General features: G+C 23.9%; 1 protein-coding gene across 1 annotated transcript in view; it reads right to left on the reverse strand.

Annotated features, from left to right (window-relative positions):
- The window catches only part of LOC111618462 (transcription factor LBX1-like), a 50,436-nt gene extending 35,848 nt beyond the window's left edge, over window positions 1-14,588 (reverse strand). The window contains exon 1 of the mRNA XM_023360004.1: window positions 14,033-14,588. Coding sequence (XP_023215772.1) covers window positions 14,033-14,486 — 454 coding nt within the window. The 5' untranslated portion in view covers window positions 14,487-14,588. The remainder of the gene's footprint in view (window positions 1-14,032) is intronic.
- Window positions 14,589-16,257: the final 1,669 nt, after the last annotated feature.

The raw sequence follows: 16,257 nt of genomic DNA on the forward strand, positions 1-16,257 counted from the left end.
TATAAAAATATTTTATTGTTATATCAATTAATAAGTTTTTCTTATAGAAATTTTCAACTAAATTAATTTTTTTTTACCTATGAAAATGAGTAAAATAATTAAATAATTGCTTTTTACAGTAAAAACTTTTTTAAAAATTATTATTTTTTAATCCAATTTCCTTACTATTTTAAATTTTAAACAATTTAATTAAAAAGCTAAAATATATAAATTATAGACATTTTTATTGAAAAATTTTCGAAATATATTAACATTATTTAAATTTAATAATAAATATAATAAATAATTCAATAAATAAAAAGCAATTTATAAAATAGGAAATCAAGACTGTTATAAAATTTAATAACAATTTTTAAAAAAATATTTTTATCGTTAAAAGTATTTGAAATTAATTTTTTCTTCAATACGAGTCTTTTAACATGACAATTTTATCTCTTCGCTTTATCTATAGAAAGCATAAGTCGAGGAAGACTATTTAATAGTCCTGTCGTAGGGACAAGATATCCGAAGATGATGTATTGCGAATTCACACCCTTTTTCTTGTAAGATCTTTCTCACTATCAGCTAAGGCGTCACCGCACTTCTGAAACAACAGACCTTCTTTAAAAAAAGAGAGGGGCTTTGATATTTGCATTGAAATTAAATAATTTTACATTTTTCTTTTGTAATAAAATGTTTAGAAAGAAAAAAAAGTAGCAGCTATTGAAAGATAAAAGATAGCAAAGTTTAATTATTATTATAGATTTATGTCTATGAGTCTTAACATGTTTTATAATTGCTTTAGGGGGCCCGATTAGATTTTACTAAATCTTCTTTTCAGATAGACTCAATATATTATTTTTAATAAAAAAAACAAAGTTAATTTTGATATTATTATTTATAAAAATGCCTGTAGAAAATAATATAAAATCTCATAATTTATTCCTTTATGTTGAATTTAAATAAAATTTAAATTATTACTTTAATTCAGTATTATTTTGTAATTAAAATAGCACCAAAAAAATATGTAGGCTAGTCTTATAGTCATTTGTAACTCTTCTCAAACATTTGCTTTATATATATAGGCCTATATAGTAGATTCTAATAAGAATATGAAGTCATTAGTTTTGGTTACACCCATAAAAAATTTAAGACAATTTTTCTTTGAGAAATTTGCTTGCGACCAGAAATTAACGGCTAAAGATCTTCGCCCATATCCGGGTGCTAATTGCTTTTGGCAGGTACAACGACACTTGAAATGATCACCACACCTCATCCAGATTGTGCATTAACATTTGAGAAACCAGATATTTCCAATGATTTTAATTGTAGTGGGAATAAATTACTGAAATGATCATTTATTTGTTTGATTTCAGAAGTACGGATCTTCCAATGATTATAGTTTTAAAATAAGTATTAAATTAATTAACTTATATATATATATTCAACATTACAACATATTTTTAATGAAAAAAATTAGAAATAATTTAAAACACATATTGAAAATCGTTTTGCATTAATGTGATAAACATGATAAAATGTATACTATTCAACAGTAAAAATATCAAATTGTTTCAAGGTAAGTTAATTGTCTTTTACCATGAGAGATCCCAAAATCCGATTTGGCTCTCGTTAATTTTTCACAAACAATATAGATCACACCATTATATTCCATTATTTATCCATGCTAGTCTGACCTATTTCTAATCAGGCCTCGAAAATGAATCAAATTGAAATCAACTAAAGCCCATTGTGAGTAACTGTTACGAAATATAAATAAAATCTATCTACTTCCAAGAATTCCAGATTTATTCGAAGTACTCACACAAAGTAATCCGAATATAGCTCCGATCCGGATTTTCATGCAACTTCATAAATATTTCAATTCGATTCTTCATATTTTATGAGTAATTCAGATCGAGATGATCGCCTAAGTTGCTACAGCCCAATTCTAAACTTTGCGCCCCTATTCTAAATTTTATGATCATTTTTAAATACTGTAGTTTTACTACTAATACAGATAATTTAATTTGTGTTATAGTTAATCAATTGTTACACAATTATCGGAAAATATAAAAAAAAATAATAATAATAACAACTTACACTATAGCTTTTATTTTGATTTCTATAATTTTAGAAACACTAAATTAACAACAAAATGCTAACTTCTATTTATATATTTATGCATATTTTTGTTTTCTATTCTTTATCGTGTTCTGTTATTATAATTCTGCTTATTTAATTATAATTTTTAAGATTATTTTTAAGAAATAATAAAGAAAGGACGTTAATTCAATATATTATCTGGTGGAGATTTAATACAACATAGAATAGTTCACATATTAAACAAGTTTAGTATCGTGGAATATATGAACTGTTTTATGTTGAATTAAAGTATTAATTTACAATAGGGGACGGGAAAAAACTAACTAAATAATTTTTCAAAATTAACTTTCTTAATTTATATCTTATATTAAAAGACATTATGCTATATATATAAAGACATATATGTATGTAGGTGTTAAGTGAAAATTAATATAACAATATTAATTAGAAAATGATATTAGATCAAGTCTATATTAAAAATATTTAATAAATTTAACGTAAGTTTCTATCTAAAAAATGTTTACTTTAAACATATTTTATGCATTGGAGAGATGTTGATTATAGGTTAATTTAATATATTAAAAAGATGATGATAAAACTAATTATACAAAAATAACAAAAAATTGATTAATATTTTTAATAGTAATTTATGTAAGGTTATAATTTTATTACTATTTGGCTCATTATTATTGATATTCTTCGTTTCATTTCTATTTTATACAGTAAATTACAGATAATTTCTTTAATTATTTTAACTATAGAATAGATCAATTTTATACTTTCTTCTGCGTAATTTAAATATTCAACGCTGATTTTTATTAAATTTCCTTGATGTATTGATAAATTAATGTAAATTTAAAACACCTTTATCTATAAGATAATATCTTTCTCAGCTTTTTGTCTACTTCTTCTAATAACATCAACAATAATTGTTGATGTTATTAGAACTATTTTAAATTAAACCTATATATTCTTTTAATAACATCAACAATAATTGTTGATGTTATTAAAAGAAATAAATTATTTTAGGCTAACAGTAGGCCTGTACATTTTAAGAAATTTTCGAACAAGAAATTTTGATATTAAGAAATAAATTATATAGAATTAAAAAGAATTTTCGTAGGTAATTTCTTTCACTGTTTATTGCTTAATGATAAATAACTCTATGTAAACATGTTAGCTATAAAATGACAATTGGAACTATTTTAAATTAAACCTATATATCTATAAGTAGGCCTATTCTAGTNCTTATTTATAATCATTTTTAACAGAAAAACGAACGAATGTAGACCTAATTACTTTATTTCATGTAGTTTAATTACTGTTTATGATAAAAATTTAGTATATTCTGATAATGTTAGGCCTAAATATTATTATGACTTATCAGTAAAATACGTAACTTATAAATAGCATATGTATTACTTAAAATTAATATAATTTATATTATTTTTAAACATATATATCATAAAATTCGCATGTTATTTGTATGTAAGTTAACATATTGCAGATAAAGGATCAAAGTTATCGAAAAATAAAGCAGAAAAATAATTTATTTTTCATAGTTTGATTCATGAATCCGTTGTTAAATTCCTCATTCATGTTATCCCATACAATATATAGTTCTATCCTGCCCGTTAATAAGTAAACTATAAAATGCCAATAAAGCTCAATAGGAGCTTAAATACAATTTAAACTAAATGTATAATAAATATAGAATGTGTTAGTTATTTTGTGAAAGGAAATAACCTACTGATTTAACAAGTAAATTAAATGCAAGAAACTTATATATGAGATTTCAAAATATAAGAAAAATATAAATAATTTTGCTGATAAGATAAACATTGAATTACGTTAGAAGTAATGATAATAATTCATTATTTTACAGGTAAAAATTAATCTGTTTTTATAACAATAAAAATAAACCTTTTAAATTAATAATTTAAAATGCTATAGTACTGTACAGTACATTATTTTTATAATTATAAATTAATATTTTCTATAAGCCATTTATAGAAAAGATTATCAACTCAGAAATAAATGCCATGAAAAATTATAATTTATAACTTCCAATAAATTAATATAAAGGAAATATATATATTTTTTTTAATTACAATTTTATATCTGGTTATTTGAATTGATTTTTCAGAAATAACAATAAAATTTTATTATTTATTTTAAAGAAATGATGCAACAAACCTCACTGCATTATCTTAAACTAATTCTCATCCTACATTCTTTAATTAAAACACCTCAAAACTTGTAATAAATCTATAAATACTGTATTTTATTTGTAAGTAAATAAAATACTTAAGTTATTATTATTTAATAGTTTAGTCCAATAAAAATAAGATCTATAACAATTTACCTTCGTGTCAATCAGGTAATAATGTTATAACTGTAATATCTTTTATATTATTTCAAAAATGAAAATACAGATCCCTATAGATTTACATATAATCTCTAACACAATAATATAGATAAAATATTTATAAATAAATTTCAAATAGATCTTAAGAAGCAAGAAGTGAGATTCATTGTTTATACTAAACGGTTTTACTTTATTACAATAAAGGTTTTTCAAGGTACAAAAGTCTTTTGTACTGCAATGAAAGTACTTCATAATAATTAGAAGCACTTACCATTGATATTAAATCTCTCTTTGAATTTGGCAAAACTTTGCCTTGATCATAATTTATCTATTGGTTTGAAGCAAGGATATACATCAGGCCTATAATCATAAGAAATTTCGTTAAATAATTTTTATATTTGGATGGAATTTTATTTATTTGTATACTTGAGGGTTTATTGGAGAATATAATTTCTCTGTATTATTCTGTAGAAATGGCTTGGATTTGAATGAGATATTTAATATGGAAGCAAACTGTAGTGTTGAAGGAAAATATTTTTAATAATTAAAAAATTCAAATAGAATGCTTTAATTGATAAATTTAATTGAGAATGCCAGTTGCACTCTTAGAATGACTCAGTTTAACAGAAATATACTTAATTTAAACTAATTAAATTCCATTAATTGGAATAACTAAAATTTTTTTTATTATTCTAACCTTCAGAAATATAAATTTGTTTATAATGTTTTTATATATCTATAATTAGTAAGTTAGAAATTAATTCAAAATAAATTGCTAAATAAGCCTTAATAAATAATTTTACTCAATATTTATTAGGCTATAATATACGTAAAATATTTCATTTTAATTCTTTAACATAGAAAATAGTCAATTTGATAGAACAGAATATTTTAGTTAGAATATTAAATAAGTACTTAATTTTAATTTATTATATAATTTTTTATTAAATATTAGTAACTGGAAAATATATTTTATATTATTCAGAGAAAAATAGGTTTAAACTCCATAAATTAAATGAATGTCAATATTATACATTTCTCACATTGAGATGAAAGAATTTATCTAGAAAAAAATATGTAAAAAATCATCTCAATTAAAAACGTTCATGAAAAAATAGCAGTATTAATATAATAATCAGATGAATTCTTGAAGAAAAATTAAATAACTCAACATTAAACTGTCAACTTAATATAGTTTATGAAATGATGATGAAACATTAATTTAATTTATCAAGAAAATAAGATTAATTATAATTAATCTTATTTTTCACTATAACTCAAAAGAATTTTATCAATCTTGTTAATGAGTAGATAGAAAAAGATTGGAATTTTTAAACATTCCTGTGGAATATTGGTGAATGTGATAAGTATTTCTGGTCGTTAAATTCATATAAAAATGTTATAGCTGAATATCCAACAAAGGCCATCTCTAAAGGGCGGCCATGCTTTTCAGGATTATGTTCTTTTCTTAACAAAAAAATGAATAAAAAATAACTTCCAAATAAAGACCATTTTTACGTTCCTGTCAGTGGCAGTTGTTGAAAGGTTTGATTGCATTATTAAAAACTAAATAAATTATTTTTATAATTCATTAAAATGAATATTATAGAAAGAATATAATGTAAGTGTGCTGCTACTCATTAACATAATCATGAGCGCCCTATTCCAAAATGATCCAAAAATGAAATTATATGCATTAAGAATATCAATGATGTTAATGTAAAGCATATACTTAACGATTTTTGTTAAAATTTAATATCTATTCAGTCAAAAAATAAATAAAAATAAAATAATAATTTGTTAATTACGCTTATTTATAATCATTTTTAACAGAAAAACGAACGAATGTAGACCTAATTACTTTATTTCATGTAGTTTAATTACTGTTTATGATAAAAATTTAGTCTATATTATTAAAGCAATAAATAGAGGGATTTTCTACATTGCAATAGTATAAACGCTAATATAGGTTATAACAATTTTTAAATAATGTTATAATCAAAGTATTTAAAAAATAAAAGAAGATATTATTATGCCACATATTTAAATAACATAAATAAATATATTCTAATTTATCTATTAAATAAAATAAAATTTCACACGACATAAATGAATTCAATTTAGGAACTGAATCGTAAATTGACTTTCTTATTTCAATAAATTATTTGAAAATAATTATGTAAACATTAATATTGATTTGATTAGTACTGTATATTATAAATATATTATTGAACATATTTTTAATAAAATTCAAATTTAATGTTAATGATTATCGAATAATTTAGCATTAAAAACTATCATTTAAAAATCATTTATATTCGAAAAACAATAATATTTAACGTTTTGTTATATATGCAGTATTACTTTAAACTCTTATGTACTTTTGTAATATTATTTGTACAATACAAGAGTTAAAATGTTATTCTATTCACAAATATTTTTAAAATATATCTCCTATACGAAGCATATCTTTCTTCTTCGAAAGTTTACAATAACAATTGATATCGCTGCTTTCATTTTAAAATGGAATTTTTTCTTCGTTAATATGTTTGTAAATGGATATTTTATTTTAAAGCTAACTTGCAATTCATAAAGGAGATTAACGATTTACAATCTCTAAAATCATTGCTACCCACAAGGAGAATTAAGAGAACATGTGTCTGGAAGCCTGAGATTTCAGGAAGTCGGGTGAAGGCCCATAGTGGAGCCTCTATTATGAGATCAAAATTTGTCAGAGGGACCATAATTATTATAGAGGGGTCTGCTTCAAATATCAGTTTCAATTTAATTATATAATTTAAGTACATCAGATAAAAAAAAAAGATTATAAAGAAACATATAATGATTTTTACATCACACATAAAATTTTCTTTTACTCTTAATGTCATTATTTCTTACCTTTCATATGTTTTATCTGATATTTTTTTATTTTTTGGCGTTATTTTAGAAGTAGAGTATGAAGTATAAGAAAGATTGGATTTAGGAGTCGATCCAACTTAGAAACCTTTCTCTTAACAGATAAATTACGCTCATCACCTTTTTTTAAGAGATCTGAGGTTAATTTATTTTCATAAAAATAGCTATTGATGAACTAAATAACATTGTTGAAGTGTTTAAATTGAATGATCATTAATTAAATTATTTCTAATGACTTCTAAAGTAAATAGAGAGGTTGAGGCGCACGTTTTAAACGTGTAAACGTGTACGTGTGACGTTCGGCACCGCTTTCCCGTAAGCCTAAAAGTTTGACAATGGTGTTTGGATAGTCGATGGAATCACGCTCGACATTCCAAACACCATCGTCAAACTTTTAGGCTTACGGGAAAGCGGTGCCGAACGTCACACGTACACGTTTACACGTTTAAAACGTGCGCCTCAACCTCTCTAATAGTAACTTAAAACTAATGTAGTTAGTTTATTTTTATTTCTGTTTAATATTATTTTAAAACTCTCAAACTCATATGCAACGAAAGTTATAATTTACGAATACATAAGAAGCTAAACACATTATAGACCAATAAAAGTTTGAATTATGTCTTGCTATTCCAAATAGCTAGAGGCAAAATGCCAGAAAATTAACTCTCTTATTAACATCTTTTGGTAATAAAGTTGCAAAAGCCGTATTTTATAGCTTACACTGTAAATTTTATGATAATTTCTTTTAAATAAAAAATTATTTTGTATATGCAAATCAAAATAAATTATTACAGTGTATGTATGCCTAAGTATCATAATATGAACTAATGAAAAAAAAATGAAAAGAAACAAAGTATGAAATATTTAGAAATAATTAATTTTTTCTTTTTTAATTAAACAAATGAATTATTTGGAATTATATATAGCTACACTCAGTAATAATTACAAGTAAAAAAATGAGGGAAAACTGAATTTTAGTCAAAATTTTGAAGCATGTAGGTACTTAGACTTGATAGTAAATTGAACAACATGAAAAACCTCAATCATTAATATGAAATTCAGTATATCAAAATTTAATATAGAGGATATTGGAATAAGACAGTATTACAGCCAGTTTCTTTGTTGAGATTTATTGCTTTGTAGGAAGTAAATTATTCTAGCAGTAAACAAAATGAAAATAAAAAAATGCAACTAAGAGTTAAATACGACAATTATTTTGATTTATTTCTAAAACTTTAATTAATTTTTCCATTTTAAATTTAATTAATATTGCATTATATTAATAATAAAATATACAAAAGCTATATTATATTTCAATTTTATACTATACAAAATTTATATGATTCAATATAATGCATTTTATACATAAATAAAATAAATTAAAGATTTGTTGTAATATATATTTATTCATTTTGGGAATTTGATAATACAATTTTTAAGTATAAACAATAGAAAAAAAAATTCAGTGAGATTGTAGAAAATCGATTAAAAAAATAATAAATTTAAAATTAAATACATGTATTTTATAAATAAGAAATTATTTAAAAAATTAATATGAATTAAATATTCTGAATTAGTTTTATCATTTATAAACGCCAGAATTGAAAAGAAATGCTTATATTTTTTACAATATTACTGAATTAATTTTAAAAATATTTTATGACCTGTTAAATCAAGAACAATTATATTTATGGAATGATAAAACTTTATTCTCTTGTCATTGATTTAAAGAAAAAAAAAAATGTAAAAGAATTAATTTCTCAGATACAGAACTAATATTAGAAATTACACAAAATTCTAATGATTGATTTATAAAAGTTGTAAGCAATTTTCCTAACTGATCATAAAAAGTGAAAAAGGTGAAAAAATTTTCAAGTTAGACTACGTGATATAGATGGTTAGAGGAACCCCGCCTCAAAGTATCGCCCATATCATTACGGTAATATTCAGTAGGTGGACAGCTATTGAGAAAAGTGCATGACAATTACTTAAATTTATTACATTGGTTAAAAGGTTACTTAAAAGAAAATTGCGTGAATTTACACTTCTAATTTTAGAAAATTATAATAATGTAGATTTGGTTTATTAAACTTTTCTATGATTTTTCTAAATTATTTTTTGAATTAAACAACAATCACAATAAATTTTATTCTTAATTACATAATAAATAGCATATGCTTTCATTTAATTATTTAATTTAAGATAAGGTAAATGTGTAAATATACATTTTCGAATTTAAGTACGAAGATAGAAAGCACTGGTTATAAAACAAAAATAAATGTATTTTTCTTTCTGGTTATTAAGCGAAATGTTTAATTTTTATCATTAATTTTTGTTTCCTAAACTTCAAAATATTTAAATATTTTCAGAAATTAAAATTTAAAGAAATTCTGGAGGATATTATCAATATGGAAAGAAAAACATCAGTAAATTGAAAAAGTTGATGACAGTTCTATAAAAGAGAAAAAGACAAAAAAAAAAAAATCTTTGTCGAGTAATTGTTAAAATTTTCTAAAAATATCAAAAGATTTTGGACAATTATAGAAATTGTATAATTAATATGATTAAAATTAATTGTATAATTATTTTTTATACTTGATCAAATCCTTATCAACTTTATAATGTTCATTGTCTTTGTATAATTTTTGAAATTTTGTGCCTCCTTGTAACAGGTTAAAACATCCTTTCTACTTTGATCTATAAATAAATAAAAATATTATCAAAAGATTTCTATCATACAAAAATATGATCAAATTTTTTTTTACTGTTATTAAAAATACATAGTAAAGATTTTAAAACAGATTTTAATTATTGAGAAGAAATGTTGATGATTGAAAAATGTTTATGCTTAGGCTATAGACTGAAGCCATCTTATCTTTTTAAAAGTTCTCAAAAGTTAATATATACAATTATTAAATATTTATTGTATATTTTCATGTATTTAGGCCTAGGTAATAAAACATAAATTTTGAAACTAACAACATACATTTGGATTTTTTGTGAATAATAAATAATAATATTATGTTAAGTATTTTATCAATTTTTTAATCAACATATAATTTAATTTTAGTCAAATTTTAACTAGTTTATGGTGAAAATATTCAAAAATTAACTTTTTGTTTATTATCCTAAAATATGCTTCAAGGAAATTATGAATTTGTTAATAAAACTTAAAATATTCTAAATATTGTTCTAAAAATTTATAATAAAGTTTTCTTAAAGAGTTTGTTATTTTAAACATTAAAAATATCTATTAGATAAAATTAAAATATAATAATTATATTTAATTCAAACTAAAAATTTCAGAAGAGAAAAAAAAACTTACAGATAAAACAATTTCTTATATTTTTATTCTATGAAATTAATATTAAAAACTTAATAATTTACATTAAAATTCTGTAATGTTTTATAATGGAACAAAATTAATTTAAGCATTACCACCTCAAAAATTTTTATAAAATATNATTATTTTATTTTTGCTTAGGTAATTTACACTGAAATGAGAATAGAACATATGGACTAGGCAGATGGACTCTTGTCTATTATAGCAGTTCTAAAAATCCAACATCTGTCATTTGTTTCTTATTCATTTCAAAATTAAAATAGAAATGAAAACTTTTAATGAAATTAACAAATAAATACATTTGTTTTTAGAATTTTTTAAAAAATATTTACTTATTATTTTTCAAAAATTCATTTAGGCCTATTTCTCAACTTCTCCTGATGTTTCCTTTACGTCAAGAGATAATTACTAGTTTTCTTAGCAAGAAAGAACGGGAGTTAGACCAATAATACCCCAGGCATTCTTAGTCCTACTGGATATATCTGAAATTTGTCTAAACAATTAATTGAATTATTGTTATCTTTAATTAAAATGAAATTTAAACGATAAAAATACAAAGATTTTATCTAGTAAATTTTGAAATTAGGCCTAATTTTTATTTAAATAAAAACAATAACATTAGAATTTCCCCTTCATCATGCTAAAGATAAAGCATTACTAAAAATACTTTAGCTCTTCTACTATAAACAATGTATTTTGTAATGATATTCTGGCCTAAAACAATTCATTTATAATATAAATTTCTGTAGTAAAAATGTGTTAAAACCTACATATTTTATGGTGTTTATTTGATAGGCCATATGATCTTACAACTTGTTCTTTTTTAGGCCAACTTACTGTTTATCGTTATCAAGTTAAATCTGGATAATTCTTAAACTTATAAATTAAAACAATTTAGCTCGGAAAAAAGAAATAATAATAATAATATCAGGCCTATGTATCATGTAAGAAATTTTAGATCAAAAGAAAATACAAGTTTCTTTTATGTTTACACTGTTATAAATGCTTTGAAACATTTAATTCAAAGTTTACTGGTTGTATATAAATTAGATACTTATTGACATATTTTTAAAAAAGTAAATAGATTTTTTTTCGCTTATTTTTTGGTGTTTACTGTTTAAATCAAACTTACTAACCGATATTATTTTATTTTTGCTTAGGTAATTTACACTGAAATGAGAATAGAACATATGGACTAGGCAGATGGACTCTTGTCTATTATAGCAGTTCTAAAAATCCAACATCTGTCATTTGTTTCTTATTCATTTCAAAATTAAAATAGAAATGAAAACTTTTAATGAAATTAACAAATAAATACATTTGTTTTTAGAATTTTTTTAAAAATATTTACTTATTATTTTTCAAAAATTCATTTAGGCCTATTTCTCAACTTCTCCTGATGTTTCCTTTACGTCAAGAGATAATTACTAGTTTTCTTAGCAAGAAAGAACGGGAGTTAGACCAATAATACCCCAGGCATTCTTAGTCCTACTGGATATATCTGAAATTTGTCTAAACAATTAATTGAATTATTGTTATCTTTAATTAAAATGAAATTTAAACGATAAAAATACAAAGATTTTATCTAGTAAATTTTGAAATTAGGCCTAATTTTTATTTAAATAAAAACAATAACATTAGAATTTCCCCTTCATCATGCTAAAGATAAAGCATTACTAAAAATACTTTAGCTCTTCTACTATAAACAATGTATTTTGTAATGATATTCTGGCCTAAAACAATTCATTTATAATATAAATTTCTGTAGTAAAAATGTGTTAAAACCTACATATTTTATGGTGTTTATTTGATAGGCCATATGATCTTACAACTTGTTCTTTTTTAGGCCAACTTACTGTTTATCGTTATCAAGTTAAATCTGGATAATTCTTAAACTTATAAATTAAAACAATTTAGCTCGGAAAAAAGAAATAATAATAATAAATGACCGAATTTTAAATTTACCAATTTTAATATTATAAATTTTATTTAAGTAATCGAAAGAGGACTTTCACCTTGAAGATATAACAACAAAACCTACGGATGTAGTGTTTATGAATGGGAAGTCTTATTGTTTCTAACAATCTTGATCTTAGTGAAATAATTTCCTGTTTATTGTGACTTAAAAATAATATTAAAAGAGAAACCACATCCTTTTGGGTCAATAGGAAAATTAAAATGCTTATTTTCATAACAAAAAATTCTTGTGAGAAGTCAAGCTGGGATATATCCGCACTTTTTCTTTTCTATACTAAAATCTTTTATCTAGGCCTTTTTACTGTTTATTTTTCTGCTTGGATTGGTAGCCAATTTAGAGGATTTTTAGTAGATATACAGGCCTATAAGTTTCTGATAACAAAGTATAATTAACCAACCATAAAGTGCTTTTTAATCTGCTATAGCCTATAAAATAAAATAATTAAATTTGGAATTATCTTAAAATAAAGAAGAATAAGAGCAATTACAGAAAACTTTATAATATAACCAAACTTTTAATTCATGAATTTACTTGTTATATTAAAGTAGCTAGAATAATTGGGCGTTATTTGATTTCATTAAACTATGAATAAATATAAATAAAATTTGAATTTTATGAATTTTTAGTATAAATCATTGGCCTATAGAAGTGTATATAGAAATTTTTATATAAGATATATTCTCTGCAGGATTTATGTGATTTAATGAATGAATAAATTGAAAAAGTTTGAAATTAAATAAAAGTACAATTAAAATTAGCTAAATTAAAGTTCAAATATATAATTAGAAATTGGAGTGATAGATCATATCCCAAACGAAAGAGATAACAAAACAATTTAAAAGCTAAGCAGCAATGAAATTGCAATAAATTGTGTAAGGTGATAAACAAGGAGACATGCAAGGTACTAAAAGTTAAATTTAAAAATAATTAAAGGTCAAATAAGTAGTTCACATTAAAACAAAATATAAGCCTATATATTCAAGTAGAATTTAAGAAAAAATAAAAGATTCATGCACATAAACAATTAATATGAAATAAAATAAATAAACGAATGTTTACAAAATTAAAACCATAAAAAAACCACAGAATGAATAAAACCAGCTTAATAGAAATAGATAAATACTATATATCACTAAAAGAGAAGACTAATTAATAACTTACAGAATTTAGTTAATTTATCATTTACTAATCATCTCAATTTGCATATGACATAAGCCTACGTAGGCTTAGGCTATATCGACTTCAGCACCAGTAGCGAACAATCGAGTTAATGTGTAGAGCATACGCTTAATTGTGTCTAGTACATTGTAAATAACAACGATAAGAGTGTAGGGCTACCTACCTGAAATCTTTTCGTTAGCTTCTAAACCTTCGAAGGCCTTACTGGTCATCTCGAATAAGGCATCGAGAGGTGACGAATTATTTCCATTGAGAGCCGGACTTTCGGGAGAATCACTTTCAGACTTCTCCGATCTAGAATCTACCGAGCGTGGCCTTCTACGATGTCCCTCTTGGTTATTCAAGTCCCACGGTCTAACTATAGATCTATCCAGCGCACATCTAGTCCTGTTGGATGAGGTATGACTTAAAATGTCCTTAATAAAAAAAGACGTGAGAGGTTTATGCACGTGGTCACGTGGCTGTTCCATACACAATTTCTTGATCGGTTTAAAATATTCATCTTCTTCTATTTCACTATCAACAGAGTTCGGTCTGCTGCACGACGCCTCTTCTTCAGTCTTCGGACTGCCTACTGCAAGTTCAGGATCTCCGATACCCTCCGGTGTCGCAGACATAATTAGCGAGGCCCAGAGGCCTGACTAGCCTAAACTGGAGTCTGGTGTGTAGCACCTTATCCACATGCTTGTGTGGGAGTCCGACTGGAATGATTGTCAACAACTTTGTCGGTGTGTAGTCTATGCATTGTGTGTTGCACTTAACCAATCACAGAGCTCAAATAGGGTCGTAGTCGCAGCTTGAGCCGTCTACTAAGTGTCGGGTGATTGGTGCGTGATTATATACATCCGTCACGTCACGTACTTCTCATTCGTGACGATTGGATTGGAGGTGTTACTTTGCTTGATGGATGTTGATGACGTTACGTTATCCGATAGGCTGTTAGCGCGAAATTAATTTGACGATGTTGATGATGTCGGAGGTGAATGGGCCTTTTATAGTTTTGTCTTGGGATTAACAGTTTACTACCGGTAGGTATTTTTTAGATAATTTTTCTATGAGACCCTCTAGTTAATGTATGAAACATGGCAAACTCGTTAAGACTTGGAGAACTAGGTATGGATGATAAATAATGGAAGTAGGTTGAGAGAACTTTTTATTAGAATACTTTTATAGAATTATAAAGTTAGGAAAGTCGTTACACCTATGACTATATGAATATAATCCTTCAGGCTCGATATTTAGTTTTGATTAAAAGACCAATCGTATTAATTTATATCGTAAAGTTCTATAGTAAACTACAATGAACTCACTCAATCAACGAGGACCTGACGTTTATTCAGGTCAGCTTAGGGAAAGTTGAAGGATGAGGTACAAATAGGATTCGAGCCAAAATCTCATTGGTGCATCAAAATTAATATCGTTTTGTCAATCGAATAAACTGCTATATTACGAAACTAAATAGAATTTTTAATATAGGCATATTAAAGGAAATTATTAAATTTAAGAAGCATTATAGACAATTTATAAGGTATTTCGTAGCATTAATTCCGTATATAATTAACAGGAAGGATTATAGACCTAATATAAGAGACTGAATTTGACTGGAATTTAAAAAAAATGCCAATAATTTATTTCTGATTTAGATTTATTATTAATTTAGTAATTAAAAGATAGCAAATTTTGCTTAAAAATAATAAAATATTAATATAGATCTGACCTATATAAAGTCTAAGATTTACGAAGTTTTTTTAAAATTTAGATTTGAAATATTAACCTATAAAATATAAATAATCTTATTACTTTCAATATGAAATTTAAACCCGAAAATTTATTAGATCTATCACTTAATGTATATAAATATAGTTCTAGGATAAATCTAAATAGCAGTAAGATCAATTAGATTGGCCTAAAGATGTTAAAGGTGTTGCACATTTAAGTATTGATACTAAAATAATACAGGGTCTGATTAAGTTTTGAGGTAATTATTCCTATTTAGGTTATAAGTGTTTGTCCTTATTTATCCATGTTTTGAATCTAATTATATTTAAGTATTAAAACCAACACAATAGATGGTTTGAATAAGTTTTTAGGTAATTGTCCATAATTGATTTCGATAATATTCGATAAGATAACTGTTATATAAAAATTTAAATAATTCAAATTCGAAAATCTATCTGTAAGAATAGACTTTGACAACCCTTAAATAACCTTTACCTTTAGACTTTCCTATTAAATCTCACAATCATTAGCAGGAGTCTGGTTTAATTATTAGACGATAAAAATGAATAAACTCTGAATAAAAGGAAATATGTAAATTTAAAAGATTTTAAAGAAAAAATTTATTTTTTTTAGAAACTACAAACTATTCTACAAACTAAACGTAGAGTA

This window comes from Centruroides sculpturatus, unplaced genomic scaffold (genome assembly GCF_000671375.1).
Source record: "Centruroides sculpturatus isolate CEXI.00-Female unplaced genomic scaffold, Cexi_2.0 scaffold5, whole genome shotgun sequence".
Classification (NCBI taxonomy): domain Eukaryota; kingdom Metazoa; phylum Arthropoda; class Arachnida; order Scorpiones; family Buthidae; genus Centruroides; species Centruroides sculpturatus.